This window comes from Neolamprologus brichardi, chromosome 15, assembly GCF_056152115.1.
Source record: "Neolamprologus brichardi isolate AB-2024 chromosome 15, ASM5615211v1, whole genome shotgun sequence".
NCBI classification, from domain to species: Eukaryota; Metazoa; Chordata; class Actinopteri; order Cichliformes; family Cichlidae; genus Neolamprologus; species Neolamprologus brichardi.
Window position 1 is genome coordinate 6,624,057 of NC_142118.1, and position 20,235 is coordinate 6,644,291.

Below are 20,235 nucleotides of genomic sequence, written 5' to 3' on the forward strand. Positions count from 1 at the left end.
AGCTCCTTTGCTTATTTATTTAATAACTTTATATTTGTGAAAGACCACTGCTATGTAATATCATAGAGGTGGAGTAGTAAGTAGTAGTCACAGTTTAGCCCCGTTTTGTTTGGCTCGTGTGCAAAATAATGCACATGCACAAGAAATTAAGGACCTGCTTATCAGAAGCAGCGATGCCGAAAACAAACAGCCAAACAAACACTAATGAAAAGCCACAGAGCAGCTTTCTACAGACACGTTTTGCACTCCCTATTCACAAAGTGTTTCATCTGAAGCTGTCACTGCTTTGTGGCTCTGCTCGGCCACTGATTAATTACACACCGATGACACAGAATTACACAGCTGAAATAGGACCACTCGTCTACAAACGCTCAAACATACACAACACGAATCTGCACACAAATGCTGTGACATGGTGCTGCTCTCTCACAGACACTCCTTGTCCATGTGTAGGTCACACACTGACATGTATGTAGCTGTGCGCACACACTCAGCTGACACAAAGCACTGCGCACACACACACATATATGATGTGCAGTATCTTCCTACACTGCACACATGCAGTCTTTTCCAAAAAAGCAGCACCGCTGAGTATCAATCCGATTGGTTTCTCCAACAACACACACCCACGCATGGAGACAGGAGCAGGAGGCACTTACTGATTTTCTCCTCGGCTTGGGAGAAAGGGAAGCAGCACAGTTGACCCATGGCGCCTCCTTCCCTCTCCTCCTGTTCCCCTCGCCCTGCTGTTACCCCTCTTTTTCCTCAGCCCCTTGTTCTAAGCCTGATGGATGGAGGGAGAGCCCCGCTTCTCCTCCCGTCTTGCCCTCTGTGTCACTTGTTCTCCTCCCCTCTCAAAGGGCAGACAAACCCAGTGAGGATGAAAGCAACCAAACAAGAAAACCCCCCAAAAAACCCTCCCTCTCCGTCCGCGCAGCCCGAAGAAGACAGAGAAACACAGCAGACGCTGGAAAAAAATGAACGAGTGATTCCTTGCTCTTGCTCTACTTTGCACTAACACAGGGAGGAGGGGGGCGTGTATCAGAGAGAGGGAGAGAGATAGGGAAAGAGGGAGGAGAGAGAAAGAGAAGAGAATGGGAGAGCTGGACGGTGCATGTGTAGGAGACAAAAAGACAGAACGAATAAAGAGTGATTTTGGTTTGAAGTGAGCAAAGCAGGGGAGGGGCGTGCATGAGTAAGATAAAGAGTGCATGTGTGTGAAACTACATGAGGACAGAGGAGGAGGGCTGCACGTATGAGCAGGCTTCAGTGAGACGACACTGAGCAAGCCTTCGGATGTGGAAAAGGGAGCAGCGCGTATGAGGAGACGGCGGACATCACTCTGTGTTTGTGTGTGTGTGTGTGGAGGGGTCGGGTGCCTACAAGCTCCGCCTCCTCTCGTCACTGTAGCTTGAATAATGATTGCTGAACAGCCGGCAGCTGCAGCCTGCTACTGGGTTTATCTGTGTAATTTATGAGGTCTGGAATGGCATTAGGACGTGGTGAAATAAAGAGGATAACATAAATTACAGATAAAAAAAAAGTAAAAATTCTGGACTCAAGTGTGGATTATGACTAAAACAATAGTCCGGGCTAAACACCGACGTCCCAAGATGAGGGTCAAGGAAAGGCACATAAGGAGATTATCATCAGCTTCCTATATATATCCACTCTCTTATTGTGAAGGTTGCAGTCGTTCAGATGTAATGACTAGTAATTCAGTGTGGCATTTACACCCTGGATCTCAATGAGCTGGGGGTGCTGAGCTGTTAATGTCTTCTTTTTAACATCTTTACAGCAAGTTAGTTGGCAATAAGTGATTTTCAAATGCTAAACCAAAAAGGGTTTGGAAAAAAAGTTTGTCATGGTTTCTCAATTTTTGCAGGTAAATATTTGCTTTATTTTGTTTGTTGTCTGGTGACAGTTGTCTTAATTTTTTTGTTATTATTTGCAAAATCAGGTAAATGCGCTCTAGACGACATAGACTACTCCTTATTATTAGAGATGCAATCGATCATTATCCAACCTGGATATAAATTAAATTGGAAATAAGCATGTCAATTACTGGAAATACAGTTAGCAGATAGGGCTGAGCCATACTGGCAGGCATGTCTGACAGCGAGAGCAGTGTTAGCGCCTAAAAACTAAAAAGCACAGTTCTTTGTAAATGATGCAGGAAAACTGATCCTGCTAACAGTGGAAACAACAAACGTTTCACCATTTGAGGTTAAAGCACATCACCGAGTACAGCCAGACCGAATCCACATGAGGATGACTAGGGCTAGACCCACGACACAAAATATTTTCCAATTTTATATTTTATTACACAATACTGTGTAGTTCCTGAAGAGTTACAAGAATGATCTACATTTCTGTTAAACTGGTGTGTCAGGCAGTCAAAATTACAAAGGAAACCACTTCTTAGGCTACTTTTGTGCTCACATGTAGGGCTGGGTATTGTCACTGATTTCTAGAATCGATTCGATTCCGATTCCGATTCACGAGGTCCCGATTCGATTCAATTCAATTAGATTTGAATCTGGTAAATTTTGCCTAAGACAGTCAGAAATATTACAATTCTGATCATTTACCAGTACTGACACTTGTGAGACTTCATCAGAGGTGTAAGCATCACAGCAGATGCCTTCGTATCAAAGTAACTGAGGATAAAACACAGAAAAACATGAAGGAGATTTTCCTGGCCTGGCTTTTTATAGCAGATAACCTTAAAAATATTCTGCAGTAGAACAAAAACGGAAGAAAACATGACTCGGCATATGAACATTACCTGATGCTGCTGAAGTGCAGCAAAGTTACAGAGGTTTTATTAGAGACGCTGCTAAGCATTTTGCAATTTGTCATAATTTTAAAAAGTTTGAATTTCTGCTGTTCAATACTGAAGAAATGTAAACTAACTTAGGTAGTGTTTCATCACTGACAGTAACTCTTTAACTGAAGAAGATGTACTATTACGTGTACTATTGAGATTTCTTTTTCTATTTCTTTCCTATGCCAGCATTTCCATGCTATTATGGTTAAGACTTTTGGCCTTTCAGACACTTATTAACATTTATATTCCTTATAAATGGTAAAAACATCATTTTTACATTACTATGTATACATTTCCTGTTTCTTCTGTACTGAAAAATGTATTGAACTGAGGTGCATGCAGATTTATGTGCCGTGACATCTGTTAGGAGTGATAAGTGAAAAGTATCGTCTGTGAATCGATTGGTTTCTTGTGCTTATCTTTAACGAGCACATCTCTTGGCCTTGGCTTAATCCAGCTCAATGATGTCAGCAGGTTTTTCAATATTTATAAAAAGCTGCTCGACAGCGATGATGTAATGTGCATTATGGTGCCTAAAAATGCAGATGGTCCTGCTCCTCTCTCAGGTAAGCGTGAGGTCCTACATTCAAAGGCACTGACCTCAAAGAAGGATCGCAGATGGAGCTCGGTGTAACAGGCATTGCAACTATTCCAGCAAAGGAAAGAAAATGTTTTGCTTCATCCATCTGTGAAAATGGATTATGATAATGGCCAACAGAGTCAAAACAGACCATCAGATTGTGCCTGTTTTAATGAAGTTCTTCTCAGGGCACAAAACACAAAATATGGACGCGCATGATCCCTGTAACACTTTCTCTGTGGAAACTCACACCTAAATCAAAACGATGGGCTGCTGAAGAAATTATATCCACGTATGTATATCCCACTTTCTAGCTCTGCAAGCCAACATGCAATCTGCAAAAAGTAGAGAAGCAAGAATCAATTTTATATGAGGATGGTGATGAGAACTGGGCCTCTAGGTATAAGGCAGAGACCAAACAGCTGTAATCAAGGTAAGATTACAACCAGGAGCATGAGTATCACGCTGCATGATCTGTGCTGTGTGCCAGCACGTGTGTTATGTATCTTTTAAGCCTTGCCAACACAATCCTTGTTCACCACCAGCTTCACCTGCCAGATTTTCCTCTCTACAACTTCACCCTATACTCCAAAATGAAATTAAAGTTAAAGAGTTGGGTTTTTTTTTAAATAAGGAGACAGATTCAGCGTGCACTGCAGACCCAGAAACCATCCAGAGGTGCACAAGGAGTCTATTTTCAGGGGTACATAAGACAAATTTAAATCAGGTGAGTGAGGAGCCTCATTCTCCCTAAACTTAAGGTCTCAACTGGATGGGTCAAACACCAACACCTCCCCTTGCATGTTTTCAAGTTGCAATACCACTCTGTGGTTAGTTAGTAAGTGTTTGAAATCACGTGCGCATCTTCCATGGAAACTACAGGTGACCATGAAAATCTATAAACATTTTTCTCCAGCAACCGGAGGCTGCCAGGGCCTCACCAACTGCTCTGTCGGTCTGCACGGCTGTGGCTTCCATATTCATCAATATGGCAAAAAAAAACCCCCAACAAAAGCAAAGTCATATTACAGGCAAACAAGTGTTAAGCTAAAATTTCTAGCCGTCTTTGTTGGAAGCACTTTGCTGCTACGCAGACGACTGTGTGAAACAATGAGGATTGAAGAAGGAGAGTGATTACACACACGACACATAAAAACATAAGGATGCATTCAAGTGTCCTCAACAGCTCCCTTCAGAAGCTCTGCGGATTGGCCCTTGAGTAATAAATTACTCTCCACCAGTTCCAGGGACGCGTTTTTCTAGCTGCAAGTGTTCATGTGGGTCTGCTTAAAAGTACACCTCTACCCTCCAGCATTAATGGTGGATTACACACAAGGGCTAAGGGTACACACATATATATATGTAAACCATGTGCATTGTGGAGCTTTATAAGCTGAGCTCAGCTGCGTCAGTAGACAGTGGAGCCCTTTCTCTAACTGAAGAATTCAGCTCACAGCTGCCACGTTTCACACAAACACACTCGGAGCTGTGAGGAGGTGTTCTCATTGATTTGCCTCGATTTCTATTGAGTATCAGTTACACCATAACAATACAGTATGTGTACACGCAACGCTTGGTATTGATTTTGGGCTTTTTAGTGTCAGATGTTCAGGGTTAGCCACAGGGTTACTTATGCAAACAAAAAGCGATGTGAGGATGTTTTATCCCAGAAGAACACATTTATTCTCCGCATGTTAAACCATAAAAACAGTTGGGTTACAAATTAACACAGCAGTAATTGGAGGTATCTTAAGTACTCTTCTATTTAAGCCTCACAGTGCACACACAGCGATAGCTAAAAAAAGAAAAGAAAAAGACACAGTGTGGACTTTGTTTAGCTGATCTGAACTCATGGTGCCTCAGCACTTTGTCACAAGACAGGTTATGCACACAAAGCAAACAAGACAACTGCATACTTTAGATAACCGAGCCCTACTGAGAGCCTGTTGTTATCAATGCTGTGTGATTATCTATACAAGTGCCCACAGTTATGTAAGACTGTGTAACACACCTGGCATTTCAATAAAATCAACCAATACTTACTTATGTAGCATTACTATAAACATTTGGTCACATAATTTGGCATTTCAAATACGCAAATCAAACCAACGCCTCTCCATCTATTCACTATGAACAAACTGAAAGTTATCTTATTGCTGCTAAGGTAAACTAAAGCTACGGGAAGGTAAATTATAAATCATCTTTCACTGCAAAGAAGATGAGATCTATTCAGCACAGAGGTGCAGATTTACAGATTACTGCTCTCCTGGCGCGGTCGCCATGAAGTAGGATTTTTACCATAAAAACTCAAACTACTTATCAACCTAAAAAGGAAAAAAGGATTACTCATCTGCATTGCACATTTCAGCCAAGACTGAACACAAAACCAAATGGGCTTTTTAGTGGTCTTTCCACAGTGCCGACAGATGAGGTTTTTCTAATTGTCTGTTTTATTTAGACAGAAAACACCACATAAATTCACTTTACTTTGGCTGCTATAATGTAGCTTGTTTGCTCGTCTAAAGTAGCACGTCCCTCTCCACACACGGGCCTTGTTATCATGTTCAATTGTTTGTTGTGTTGAATCAATTTGGCGAAACTAATGTAAAGTAGCATTTTTCACGTGGTCGCTCCATCAGCGTTCACTCACACTCCAATAAACAAACTGTCCATTGAGCTGGGATCTGTATTTACTCATTCACAGGCTGGTGGAGCTTCTTTCACTCAAACATACAATACTACTATGTGAAACCCTCAGGCTGTTTGCAAATGTCATTTTGGTAATGTTTTTCCCCCCAAAGTAACATGATTCTGGCAATTGGATATGCATCAGAAAGACAGAAATTATGGTAAGTATTATGGTAATATCTAGGTAAGTAACAAAATTCTCTTTTGTATTTTAATCTTGAATATTTCACATGCATATGAAGAGATCAGCAGCCTGGTGTTGTTGGATTGAATCAAACATCATGTCCCAGAGGTTTTTCTATTGCAATCAGTGGTATCAATTCCTTCATTCTCCAGGAACTACCTATATATTCTTGCCAACTAAAGCCAGACATTGTAGAGCACCAAGATGAAGCCAGGTTAGAGTCTGACAGAAGGCCCAAGGATTTCATCCTGATACCTAATGGCAGGCAGGGTGCCGTTGCCTAGTCTCTGGAGGAATGTGCATCTCTACATGGACATGCTTCACCAGACCATCACTGACCCACCACCAAACCGGTGATGCTGAACGATGTTACAGTCTCCAAACGCTTTCTCGTCTGTCACATGTGCTCAGCGTGAACCTCCTCTCATTTGTGAAAAGCACAGGACGCCAGTGGTCGACCTGCCAGGTCTGGTATTCTGTGGCAAACGGGCTTGACACAGCCAGGCTCACTAGAGAGCATTCAGACATCAGTCCACCCTCATGAAGTCTGTTTCTGATTGTCTGGTCAGAGAGATTCCCACCAGTGTCCTGCTGGAGATCATTTTGTAGTTCTAGCAGCGCTCAGCCTGTTCCTCCTTGCACAAAGGAGCAGATACTGGTCCCGTTGATGGGTTAAGAACTTTTGACAGCCTTGTCCAGTTCTCCTCAACTAACTGTGTCCTCTAACTGTTCTGGCACTTCTCCATGCTCTTGAGACTCCATGCTTCTGGAGTAATGATGTGTCATCCTGGAGGAGATTGATTACCTTTACAGCCTCTGCAGCGTCCCGGGATCACCTCATGCTACCAGTAGTGACACTGACCCTAGCCAAAAGCAAAACAGGCGAAAAACAGTCAGAAAAGATGAGAAAGGAAAAAAAATTATCAGTGCCCTCCACCTGTAAAACCAATTCTGTTCCTGTTTCTCCAACTTGATTAAGTAGATTTGTATCCGAGACATTTAATTGACTTGATGCTAAACTCTGATTAAAAAGCATTCTTTTAATTTTTTTTAAAAAGCCACTACCCAGTCGTCCATCTTTTGCCAGTCCCTCTTGTCATTGCAGTGTCTCCTTAGCTCGACCGAGCCTCCTCCACCTCGCCTTTTAAATCAAGCTTCAATTCGGTTGTCTGTTTAATGTCATCTTCACTCACATCTCCAATTTTCTCTCACCATCTGTCTGGCCAACCTATCTGCCCTTTCCATCCGCACAATCTATTTAATTCTACTGATTGTGCAAGCCCGTTCCTCCTCTCCTCCGCCTTTCCATTCTCTTCCCGCACTCATTTATCGTTCTCGATTAATCTTACTTATTTCTTGCTCTCTCTCCTTTTCAATCTCTTTCTGCTGTGCTTCCATCCTCCCATCTATTCGGCCGGATTATTTGCTCCTTTCTCCTTCTCTATTCTCATCTCCTTTATCTTGCTCCAACACACCTGCTGTCCCCTTAGTGTTCACTACTGCAAATTGTCAGGTGCTTATAGTTTGCTGCGCTCCCTACAGATTCAGATGTCGACCTGAGATAACATAACTGTGTGCCGCGCATAAGCTTTACCGTTCTTTTTTAACATCTGAAAAATTCCTGGCAGGGCCTGCTTGATGCTGGAGCCTTGTTATCTGGGATAATGTGTAATTCCAGGATCATCATGATATTTCTTTTAAGATGTGATATACAGCAGTGAGAGTCAAGAAACTGCTACTTGGCCATGAGACAAGACTAGACCCTAATCCTTCATACGACAGCTTGGCATTTTCATAGCGTGCATGAAGGACAAAGGTGATTGTGAAGGGGGTGTTAATCATGGCAGCACTGTCAACGTCCACGCTCTTCCTCGTCAACATATTCTCATGGTATTCGTCGGGATTATGACACACTGCAGAATTTGTCAGACTAGCTGAGAAAATGACGTTGTTCCCAGATGATGGACAGTTGTCTTATAGTTTACTTCTAGTAGTAACACAGCATGCAATAAAACAAGCATCTGTTTTACTGTTCTGCGATCATTGGACTAATATTGTGTAATCTGACTGTGTACAATTCCTGATTTAAATCGGGCTGAACTCCCCTTCAAGGTCAACCTCAGTAGTCCCTATGGTTCAGCTTCAGCATTGCTGCTATTTTTAGTCAGTTCTGTGGGAATCTCGTTCGCTGCCTTTAAACTTCCTCTTTGATTAATAGTCGTTTTTCTCCGGTGTGTCAAACTGGTGATCCTTTAACTGGATTTTTATTTCAGGGGAACTTGACGAGAGATAAATCTGTCGAGTCGATGGTATTCTTCTAGGTTCTCACTGCAAGGTTTACATGCTTCAAGACATTTTCATCCTAGGGAACAAATTAACAGTGCACAACTTAAATTGTGGCACAACTTGGTGTCGCTGGATTGACTGCGATTGAACTGTGGACCTCAACTGAAACATGCTGGGTCAAAGCCAGAGACCCACTTTGCCACACAAAAATCAGGTCAGCTTGAAGGAGAAGTTTCACACCAATAGTTTGCTTACTCTGGTCCGAATCAGTTGATAAGTTTGGAAACTTGTAGCTTTTCCCCGTGACTTGGTTTCTTTTCACAGAGAAAAATCCAAGTGACCTCCACGCGAACCTAAAGGCGTGACTACAAACAATGTGTGAATGTTCAATCGGCTTATTGGCCAGATGTGTCTGAGGCGGGAGCAACAAAAATAAATAGAGGAAGAAGATGCTAAGTTGTGTACTATTAAGAAGTATACTGTGTATACTTAAATTATAGTGTACTATAGTCCCTTGCCACATCCCAGAATACACAGCACACATGACTATGGAAAGTTTTTCTTAGCTCAGTCTTGCAACAAACCCCTGGTAGCTGTTTCAGATTAAGGTTGGATCGCCTTGGAGTACATGGTCTTGGTGCTGTTCTTTTGGTGAGCACGAGTGCTCACATCTGCTCAAATGAACCAGAGCTCAATTTGAAAGGGACTAAAAACTCCGGGTGTGAAAGGATCCTAAAGTGTGCTCTACAAATGTTCATGTAAGTAGTTATAAAAAGATTTCCAGGTTGCGATTTAAAAGTGGCTCTGAAAGCAGTGAAAAGTGCACAAGAAGAAAAAAAACTTGAAGCAGAAACTGCCCAAGACATTTATGATTACATGAAAATTGTTTACATTTTTATTTTTGTACAATTATGTTTTCCTCCCTTGTAAGCACATCCAGAGTTACTTAAGTATAAATTATGCTGGTCACACCAAAATTGGCAATACCTCTGTTTTATGAGATGGCGCTATATAGCACTAAATCGAAGGCCTTACACAGATGCTCCAGTATAACAGACACTCATATCTTCCCTTCTTACAAGGAATTACAGAGGAGGAGGCGTGTACAGGAAGAGAGGTAGTCTATATTAAATTAAATCAATTATTAGAAACAGAGCCAGGCGGATGTGCCAATATTACCACACGGGAAGCTTTAAGCATTAACAGTGAGAGCCTTTAGTATAATTAAGGCTTGTTTGTTTTTACTGTTTTATTTCCCTAGCGTACCCAAAATTGTTGTGCTTACAGTCGAATGAGGACACTGATCACTGCTTTTAAAACAGTAGCGACAGCCATGAAAACGCATCTTGTAACAAAAGATGAGAAATAAGGGGAGAAAAATCTAAATTATCTGCTTAGTGTCAACAAACAATGAACCATTACCGAAGTAATTCCAAAAAAAGCATTTTTCCATGGTCCCTGCACTCGAATGTTTGGCATGTGTCTTTCAACAAATGCAAGGCAGATAAGATTCAGCGGACCTACCCGTCCTTGTGGCTTCTACAAACCAGAGGAGTAAAAAGAAAAAAAATTAATAATTAATAATCCATCCAACGAAACCATCGATCTTTTTTTTTTTTTTTTTTTTTTTTTTTTTTACAAAACTCTTAAATGTTCAAAACTTCAGCGGCCCCTGAATGCCGTTAAACTCTTTACAGCTCAATTTTCATCCTTTAAATATTGTAAACCCCCGATTCAATATTTCTCCAGAGAGAAATTAGCCCACTTACACTCAAATTAACAAAACCGCGTCATCAGTCTGTGGAGCTGCTGAGCGGAAAACGAGCACTGCCAAAGAGTTACTTCATAGAAGAAAGAAAACATGCAGCACAGTCTGTGCAGAAGTGAGTAACCTTATCTTAACAAAATACCAAAGGGTCAGAGAGCAACAAAGCACCTTCTTGAGTCCATGTGCACGCAGTCCCACAGTGCTGCTGAGCACTTCTAGTCTGTGCATGCCTGTTAATAAGCATTTACACCCATTTATTTGGGTGTCTGTACATAAAGCTGTAGGTGTGAATACTGTAAATACCAAAAGGTCCCGAGTTGACCTAGACGTATTATTCTACCTCCACAGACACAGACTGGAAATAATACACTGACCATCTCCTATGTAAGGCTGCTTTTATTATAGGCTCGATTTCCCTTGGCTGTAACTACATACTAATGGGAAACTGTTCTACTTCTAAGGGGGGGATTTAAAAAAAACAGGATAAGTATAACAGTTTAAATGTTCCAGGCACATTTTGTAGTGACATGAGTGATGAGGACACTTTTCAACACACGCACACAGACTTCTTTCATTGTTTTGACTCCGTGGCTTAAATTTATGTCACATTCCAACAGGCCAGCGAGTGGAAAGAGAACGAGAAGAGACTCAAGTGTTTTTTGGCGTCTTCGTGCTGAACTTTCAGCACCTGTCCAAACAAAAGTGCACAAACAGCTTTTCCATTTATTCTCTGGCCTCCACAGAACAAAATAAGTCAGATAAACATGTTTTATATTACATCTGCAACACAAACTCTACATAGTATCTTTTTAACTATTTCCTGTATTGATTGATGAAATAATTTTTTCTTGTGCAGGTGAGTTAAAAGCAAATAACATAGTTTTTCTTATTTTTAACTATGTGGTGTGAGCCTCACTGTTTGCACTTCACTTTGCTGTATATGTTAGGCACTATCGGCTTCTTTGGCAACACTGCAAACACAAACCAGTTGCTCCCTGTTGCATGAAATCCCTGCTTGCTTCAGGACCTGTACTACTAAACTGTAACCGCCACGCCAAACTGATCTCTACCGAAAACATAAAAGTATACAACTTAAGAACATTACAACAGGCAACAAAAATCCCCCCCTTCACTCTTTGTTCTTGCACTCTGTACAGTCTTGCTTCCTCAAACATAAAAAGATGCCCTTTTAGATTACATTCAATGAGCTCTGTGGATTATGTTGTAGTGTGGATTATGGGATTAAGATATACACATACAGACTCTGACCACTGTGTGAAAAAAAAAACAGAATGAGAGCCTGAATAATTCTGGTTTTTATGTTTTTTACCAATCAATTTATAACTTGAATGCGTTAGGGTTTTTCTGGATTTTTAGTTGATATTCTGTCTTTCCATTAAAATTAAACCGAGACTGTTCATCTCTTTGTAAATTCAGCAGGGGATCAAATAATCATTTCCCCTGCTGTATGTATTAGTCAGATGCTTCGCTGACCCTCGACATGATCCCGTGAGAAACACTGATGTAGAGGAGAACAAGCCCGACCAGTTCATCGGACGCTATAATCAATAGCAATAGACACCAAACTACTGCTATCAACTGCAACGCATTATGATATTTTATGCAATATTTTGTAAGCAAGTACGAGGCCTTAATGAAAACTAACAGTATGCGATAAAGCTCCACTTTAAATTAGCCACGTTTTTAGCGATTTCCCATTTGAAATACGGTTGAAGTGCCAAGTCTATTCCCGCTGCATCGTCGTCTCCGTTGAGCCATAAGACAGCAGCAGGTGTGCTGGCTGAATAATTGCTCTCCTACAGAGAGAGTGATGACACACGCTGCTCATCATGTGTTCGTTGCTTTAAAGATTTCAAGTGTTCGTGCGGATGCCGGTCACTCTTAAACCACAGGTGTTTGGGAAGATGAATAGTTTGTTTTTCTTAACTGCTTCAATTCTGCCATTGTTGTGCACCGGTATAAGTAGATCCATCATACACAACATTTCTGCTCTTAATGCTGCTGTTGTAGCATGGCTGGCTGCAAGATGAAAGAAAAAAGTATCGGTTTGTTGGTGTGTTTGAGTGGTTTGTGGGAAAATGAAGAAACTCTGTTTCTAAACATAAAAAAGCACAGTGTGCTTTGGAGGGCATCCATCCATCCTGGTTTCATACAGAATAAAATCAAACACTATCGATGGCTCAGAGGAGAGGACTTTTGCGGTATAGACTCTTATCTTGCTCTCAGTGTTGCAACAAGTAGCCCAGTTATAGCGATCTAAAAATATGCTCAGGTCTCATGTCAGATTTCTGTCTCGTGTTGGTGAAGCTGTGATTATGGTCAGCATTGTTCTGTCTGCACGTATAATTCCAATGAGTGAATTCTGAGTCATAAAGTGGGTTTTCCTCCATGAGTTAGGGTGTTTAGTTAGGTGACGACGTTAACAGCTGTCACAAATATACAACACATTTAAAAGAATACTGACAGACACCAGTGCTACCTTGAGTTACCGCATTTACAACATTTTCAGAAAACCTCAGAACTTGTTTTTGATATTGAGGTAAGTGAGATTCGAACTCGTCAGAGATTTCTAGTAGATGCACGTATGGCATCAATTTGAAAACCCTAAGTTCCCTTGTTCTTAAGTTACTGTGTTCACAAAGTTGGGTTCCAAAACCCAGACAAGGACGAGCATGGTGGTCAGCATTTGGCGTCTTGGTCGCAATTTACTCCTCCCTCACCTCCATCAGCAGTGGCTTTATCTTTATGTGGCTTTTACAGTTTGTGTATCAAGTGTTTAGTGTTGTGTATTAGTCCTGATGGACTAAAAGTAGTTTAGGGGAGAAGCTTGAATCCGCCAGCCCGCTCTGAGGTTGGTTCATGGTCTTCTTCTGTGTGTTTTAGCCGGGGCTCCCATCTCTTTTTGTTGCAGTTGTTTGTAGGTCACTATTTTCATTATTAAAGGCTTGTTGAATGGCGGCAGTGAGACCGCGAGACTTTGCACAGTACAAAACATCACTCCGATATGTCAGCTGAGTTGTTGTAGTTCTTATTTTGAACGAGGACTATTTTGTTTTTCTCTTAAAGTTTACATAGTCTCGGTTTAAAGCTTACGTAACCTCTAAGCTTGAGGGACTCATCCACTTAAATCCTGCCTTTCCTAGTATTTTGCTCACACACAGCGAGCAGTATCACATCATATTTAAACTCTCCTCACTGTAACATTCAGTGTGCAGGCTGCATGGTAACATCAGAGCAATGGATGCAATATTTTCCCCCCATTTTCATACATTTTAAATAAGCGCCGTTTTGGAAAAACACTTGACAAAAAACACAAGCTTTTTGATGATGTGAAGTGTGAGGTAAACACCCCCCTCCCCTCGACTGTTTCTCACTCCCACACACACACACACACACACACACACACACACACACAGTCGCTCTTTGTCTCTCACAGACAGCTCAGTGATCCACAAAACATTGTGACAGCCTAGTTACACTGACAGCTCTCTCACTCACACACACACTCACGCATACACAGCAATTACTGCAGATACTTGACAGCGAGACTTAGGAAGTGCTTGTGTGTGTGAGACTGAGGTATACACAACTCCTGTTAACTCCATGGTAACTAAGCGTAGGACAAATTTTGATGTGACGACATATCGGAGTGCTTTTTCTTGTGAAAGCTTTCTGCTAAATACCCTAACTAAAGTTTATGCCACTTTTCAGAGCCAAACTTTATTTCAGACTCATGACTGAGACTGAGTCATAAAAATATATAAATATTTCTACTGAAGTAAATATTGTAATTTTTTTGCTTTGAAGCCAAGAGAAATGAGATATTCAGTGGATCCTTTCATCTGAAAGACGAAGATGAAATCCACCATGAATCTTCCTTCAGTACTTCGGACCTGTTTTACTTGATGGCATCTGGCACGGACCCCAAATTTTGATGCTTTTATCTGCTTTTTAATTTAATTAATTTTAATTTAATAATTTACGGGCGATCGTAGCTCAAGAGTTGGGAGTTCGCCTTGTAATCGGAAGGTTGCTGGTTTGAGCCCTGGCTTGGACAGTCTCGGTTGTTGTGTCCTTGGGCAAGACACTTCACCCGTTGCCTACTGGTGGTGGTCAGAGGGCCCGGTGGCGCCAGTATCCGGCAGCCTCGCCTCTGTCAGTGCTGTTTAGGTTTTCTGCTACACTTAAAACATGAATGTAACGTCTGGGTGAAACCAAGGAAAAGGGGCTGATTTGCGTGGTTGCAAAAAGACTTCTGTACCTATAGAAGTCGGGCAAACGGCTTCTGTAAACACTTTCCTGATGAGTTAATGGGCTCAGTCACTCATTAGTTAGTCGGATCATTTTTTAAGATTTTATAAATTCTGGTAATACTGTGTTCAGAAAGGATTATTTTGGGTTTGCAACAATCACAAAATAAGAACTTGTGATTGACAAGTTGTTAGCCAAAGAGCATGCGGTTTCACACTCAGACCTGCCTCTTCTCATCGCATCAGGTTTTCGTGAAAACATCTAAAAGCTTCAAAACAGGACTTCACAAACAAGTGGGTGACACCAGGTGGTTTATGCTCTTACCCAGCACTCAAACCATATTTTATGCTGCAAGCTGCATCCAGCATTTGCTAATTTAATCAACTCAATTTGAAAAGAGGGTCATCAGTCATTAAATTCAGCATTTCATTCATCTTTTCCTCCAGCTTTCTTGGGGTACCTTTCACATTTACTCACAGATATTATGAAGCATCACAGGTGACCCTGTAGGGCGTTAAATACTGTGATACCACTGGTGTGGCTCCTCGGTGAATCCTACTCATAATAGAAAAACATGTGGCCAATGCACAGAAACAAGTCACTCAGTGTTTCCATCCCACCGTGAAACTAACTGAATGATTATTTTGGTTTTTAATTATCACACAAGTGATTTTCATTAAACCACAGACCACATTAATTAGGTCAGCAGAGTTTCCAAAGTTAAGACTTCTTAGTTGGCAGATTGAAACACTAATCAGTCACAGCTTAAAACTACATGATGGATGTTTTATGAAAAGCACCATAAATGACCCTGAGAGAAGCATTTGTGCTGCTAATCTAAGTACAGCATGTTGCTTTGTTGGTATTTCAGAGCCGAGGGGCACATTTTCATTTTGTTTCTAAAAGCAGATTAAATGATTACAATAATTTAACATCTTTTTAATAACAAAATGTCTCCAATCTCATCTCATCATGTGAGGACAATCAGTCTATTGTTTTTCAATGACGCATGACAAGAAGTGGCCGCTCACAAACTAATCACGGCAATTTGTTTTATCCCAGACAGACGAAACTGATGGAAGTAATCCTTTAAAAGACACGTTTTCCTCTAAACACAATTCCCTGTCGGCTCCCGGTAGCTGCTAGACAAGAAGAGCACAAACGTACTGACAGTCTGGCAGCGTCCCAAGTCGACAGTGCCGTGTCAAATCATATCTGGCTACAGAGTAACAAACAGCACGACATCAATGACAAAGGAGCTGAACGGGCACGAGAATTATTCTACTCGATTCACATCAAACCGAACTAAAAGCATGAGCCATTCCCCTTCATGTTTCGCACACTAACATTTTTACATGTTCCACTCACAGTAATGAAACTGCTTAAGTTTTTAAAGCAGAAACCTTCCAGTACTTCTTACATTTAGAGGAAATTTGAGTCATTATTCTCTACCGCTGCCAAGTTTTCAAAGACCCGGCAGGCGTTAATACACAGCTGGGTGGTAATGGCTAAAATGGAAATTAGCTCTCTTGTGTAACACTGCTGTGTTTGATTAGACCACTGTGCCTCTCTTAAGTTCTGCTAAGTACTTGAATTTGATGGTGTCACACAAATCCCCTTAGAATAAAAAAGAAAACTCCTGATCAAACCACCACCAACAGCAAGTAGCAAGAAAATGAAAAAACTGCAGTCATACTGGCAGATAAAAATCAGCAAAACCACCAAATCCTCATTCTAATGAATAACAAAACTGAGCTCCAGTTCACTTCTCAAATTACAAAAATATTAAGCCAAACTGTTGTTGCTGTGAGCACATTTTACCCACAGCTATGAAAACCAAATTGTTGAGACTCTCATGTGAGCTGACAGCGCCCTCCAGTGGTTCAGCTTTGCCTCTGACACAAAAAAAACAAGCATCAAAAATAACTGTGTGAGTTTGTGCGTTCACTAACCGAGCTGTAGTGACGTTTCAGTGTGGTAATATCCATCTTGCTGCTTCTTCTTCAACATAGAACAAAGATCCACCCGCTCCACCGTCTGATCTCCAAAAAATCTGTGGTGATGAAACGAAAAACAGTCACAATGACAGAAGATAAAGACGCAGCGAGCACCGAGGCCTCCAGCAGATAATAAAGGCATATGTCAGTCATATAGCCGCTTGATGGCAAAGAGCAGCGGGGGTGACAGCCAAATTTAAGCCTTTTTCACACGCGGCAGGTGGGAGAGAGAGGATGAGCACTCGTAAGCTGGGAATTCAAAGGATTATTACCTGCACTATTCTCATGCTGCAGTGATCAGATGTCAAATGTATTTTGCACCAGGGAGATGGCTTTAAATACATGGTACACTAGGTTTCTGTGTAAATTTGCATCTTAAAAACCACAAAAACTGAGTCAAAACATTACAAGATGCCATAATGCTCAAGCACCGTGTCATCTATAGCAGCTGTGTGAGTCTTACAAGAAGTCCAAACCTTATAATGTGCTGTGCAGATTATGAATTTTTCATTGTATGAGAAACAAAGTACCTACTTGTCAGTGTAGTTGGAGTAAAGGGCCGGGTCCACACGCTTTATACCCTGAGAGAGACAAAGGAGAAATGAAGTCGTATTAGTCATAGGTTGAGGTAAACAAAGTGAAATTTCTGCACGCACACAAACGCACTGACAGGAAGAAGACAAGTACGCCGCCCGGCAGGCACCAGGAAGGATAAGGTAAGATAAAGTGTCAGAGGGAACGAGATAGATGCTATAATTCTTCTTCCCTCATCATCCACCCTCAACCATCTTTCATATCTTCTTTATTTATCTCCTCTCTCTTCTTGGTGTTTGGTCCTTAACCTTTACAGTAGTCATCACAAACTCTAAAGTGATATAAATTCAATTTTCTTCTTAGTTATTAATTCTAATGCCCATTATCAGTTTCTGCTGGAGCCACAATGTGACATTTACCTACAACTGCAACATTTTAACAGCTGCTGAGGGGAAGGGGAGGGAGAAGCACCAGTGCAGATGGTGTAGTTAAAAGCAGCTTTTTATTAAAAACAACACAAACCTGAGATCGGAGTTTTGAAGCTCTGGACAGCTTCATAATGGTGAGGTGGGGTTCAAACCCTCGGCAGTCTCCTTGCAGAAGCCCCTGCTCCTCAAAACGGCTCCGCAACAACTCTGCAACAGACGTGCGCACATTTATTTTTAATATAAACCTTCTCCCAGTGAGTCATTCAATTAAATACTGAAAATAAGCACATCAAAAAATTCAGCACATTTTCACAGCAAACCAAAACAAGCACATTTAATAAACTAAAAGGAAGGATGATATCTGATATAATGATACACATGCATAAATATAGAGAACATGACGTGGATTCTAATGCACAGTAACATGACTCCATTTCTTCCCTCAAGCATCTCGACTCCCTATTATAGATTTTTTTTACTGCTATAACAGAGCAGACAAATGGAGCGGCCACAGATGGCTGAGAATGTGTGTCGGATGATGGGGAAAAAAGCTTTTAGCCCAAATATCATTTATCTACTGAGATAAAGATAGATAAGTGAACAAAGGCGTGAACACACAGACAAGCCTGCAAGGACAAATATACAGACAAACAGTGTTTAGAGTCAGACTACAGAGGTATTTTTAGATGAGGAGCTCTACAGGGAGAGAAAGGTTAGTATATAATCAATACCAGTGGTGGAAAGTACAGACAAGATGACGAGAGGGCCTGACTTCCTGTCTTATATTTCCTTTTCTTATAGCACTTCCCATAAGGAATTTTGAGTAATTTTCTGCAAAAACAACAACCGGAGCCGTTCTTTATGAATGCTGCTTGTTAAACTTCCAACTTTTCTAAATGCTTCATAAGCAGGGCCTTAAAAGAAGCTTTAGTCTACGTGAAAACTTTAATGTTTCAACATAAAACTTTGTAGCGGTACTAATGTTACTACTAATGAGGAAAGCCTTATAAACTCAGAGATTCACAGGCGGTGGGGGGGCCATTAAAATATTCCATTCATCCCATAAAATGTAACTGTACACCTTTAACTTGTTTAATATGCAAAGATCTATGACTTTCATATCAGCCTTTTTGCATTATCCTTCCACTTGCCTGCAACTCGTCCCCCAGAGTCCTCCACACTCTCAAATTCTCCAGCTTGTTTTGATAACCAGATGAGAAAAGCCCTGTTCATTAATGTCTTAACCAGGAGGTCCTGGAACAGGTCGTGATGCTGCTGAGAATTCAATACAGCCATCCAAGCAAAGCTTTTACATACATTAACATTAGTGCAGTAAAAGCTTCCCAGCCAAAGAAACATCAGCATTTCCTTTGAACCTTAATTGTCACTTTCTCTCCTCTGTCTGCATTTCTGTTTCGCCTGGAGGAGCACAGGAGACGTACACGATGAAGCAGAGAGCGGAGGAAAGAGCGAAACCCCAGCACGGACGTAACATCAGCCAAGCAACACAGCGATTCTGCGATACGTGGCACGCTGCTTTGACAGATCATGGCATCCATGCAACCAAAAGATTAAAAAACCTGCATAAAAGGTGTGAAATATGAATTTATTCCCTGCACTTTGGTCTCAGCGTGCATCAATACCATTTACTTTCAATGCAAGTGTTACCAGCTCTCCAGTTAGCATTCCCCACTGTCCGCCATTTAGTATTACCTGGTACTGTTCTCTGCTTCAAACAGCTTCAAGTTTCACTAAGAAGATTGATATCTGGTGCCAGCTTACTGATAATTGTATCATAACAGGATGTGATACACTATATACTCACATCAGCATTTCATCCCACTTCTTTTAAGTTAGATAACCTTGTCCCAAATCACTGGTTCTGGCAAGTTAGCCCCAGCTAATTACAGCCATGCCCAAAACCCATCGCTGTCTGATTCAGTGTTTTTGAGACGTAGATAAAATAAAATCCCCCTCAAACTCTCAGATCAAAGTAATAATATGTAGAAACTTTGCCTTTGTAGCTCTGTATAAAACAAAACAGCTTCTGTTTTGCTGAATTACACCAAACCCTGACACTGAATTCTTTCTGGGATTTGCCTTTGCTTGGCCAATGTAGCACATTTTTGGCTCTCAGCAGCAAATCTCAGCATGAGCAGCTACAAATCCCACAAAAACAGTAATGCTGCCCAAACACTATATCTTCACTTTAATATAGAACATCTCACAGAGGTAGAAACAATCGAAAAACCTTAAGTATCATACACACATTAATTACAGCATACTTCCAATTTAACTGTTAAGGGTGCAAATGGAAAGTATTAAGTGAAGGTCACCTCATTTACTGTGTGTGTGTGTGTTTGTGTATGTTTTAGTGGTGCAAGAGCATTGGAGTTGGAATCCTCTTAGAAATGGCTTAATGTTGTTGCCAGAGGCACAACACAAAAACAAACACGCAAAAGATTCTGAAGGCACCCACACACGAGGATTTAGGCACAAGAAGAAAAATGTAGGAACAGAAATGTTGACATGTACACACACACACACATAACAGAAAAGGAAAAACACCAAAAATTCCATTTTATTTAATCAGATCGACTAAATTACAGATGAGGACGTGTTCACACTGTGAAGTCTCAAGTCTCTGCACTACATAGAGTATGACTTT

The 20,235-nt window shown here is 41.1% G+C and overlaps 1 protein-coding gene across 2 annotated transcripts in view; it reads right to left on the reverse strand.

Moving 5' to 3' along the window:
* akap7 (A-kinase anchoring protein 7) overlaps positions 1 to 20,235 on the reverse strand; it is a 46,478-nt gene that overhangs the window by 20,411 nt on the left and 5,832 nt on the right. Inside the window, exons 7-10 of one of the 2 annotated variants that reach the window (XM_006793085.3) lie at positions 17,662 to 17,774; positions 17,140 to 17,186; positions 16,561 to 16,661; positions 4,931 to 7,145 (exon numbers count right to left, since the gene is read on the reverse strand). In XM_006793085.3, the coding sequence (XP_006793148.2) occupies positions 7,120 to 7,145; positions 16,561 to 16,661; positions 17,140 to 17,186; positions 17,662 to 17,774 (287 nt within the window). In that variant the 3' untranslated portion in view covers positions 4,931 to 7,119. Of the gene's footprint in view, positions 1 to 4,930; positions 7,146 to 16,560; positions 16,662 to 17,139; positions 17,187 to 17,661; positions 17,775 to 20,235 lie in introns of those variants that run through there. The other variant, XM_006793084.3, reaches the window with a different exon arrangement.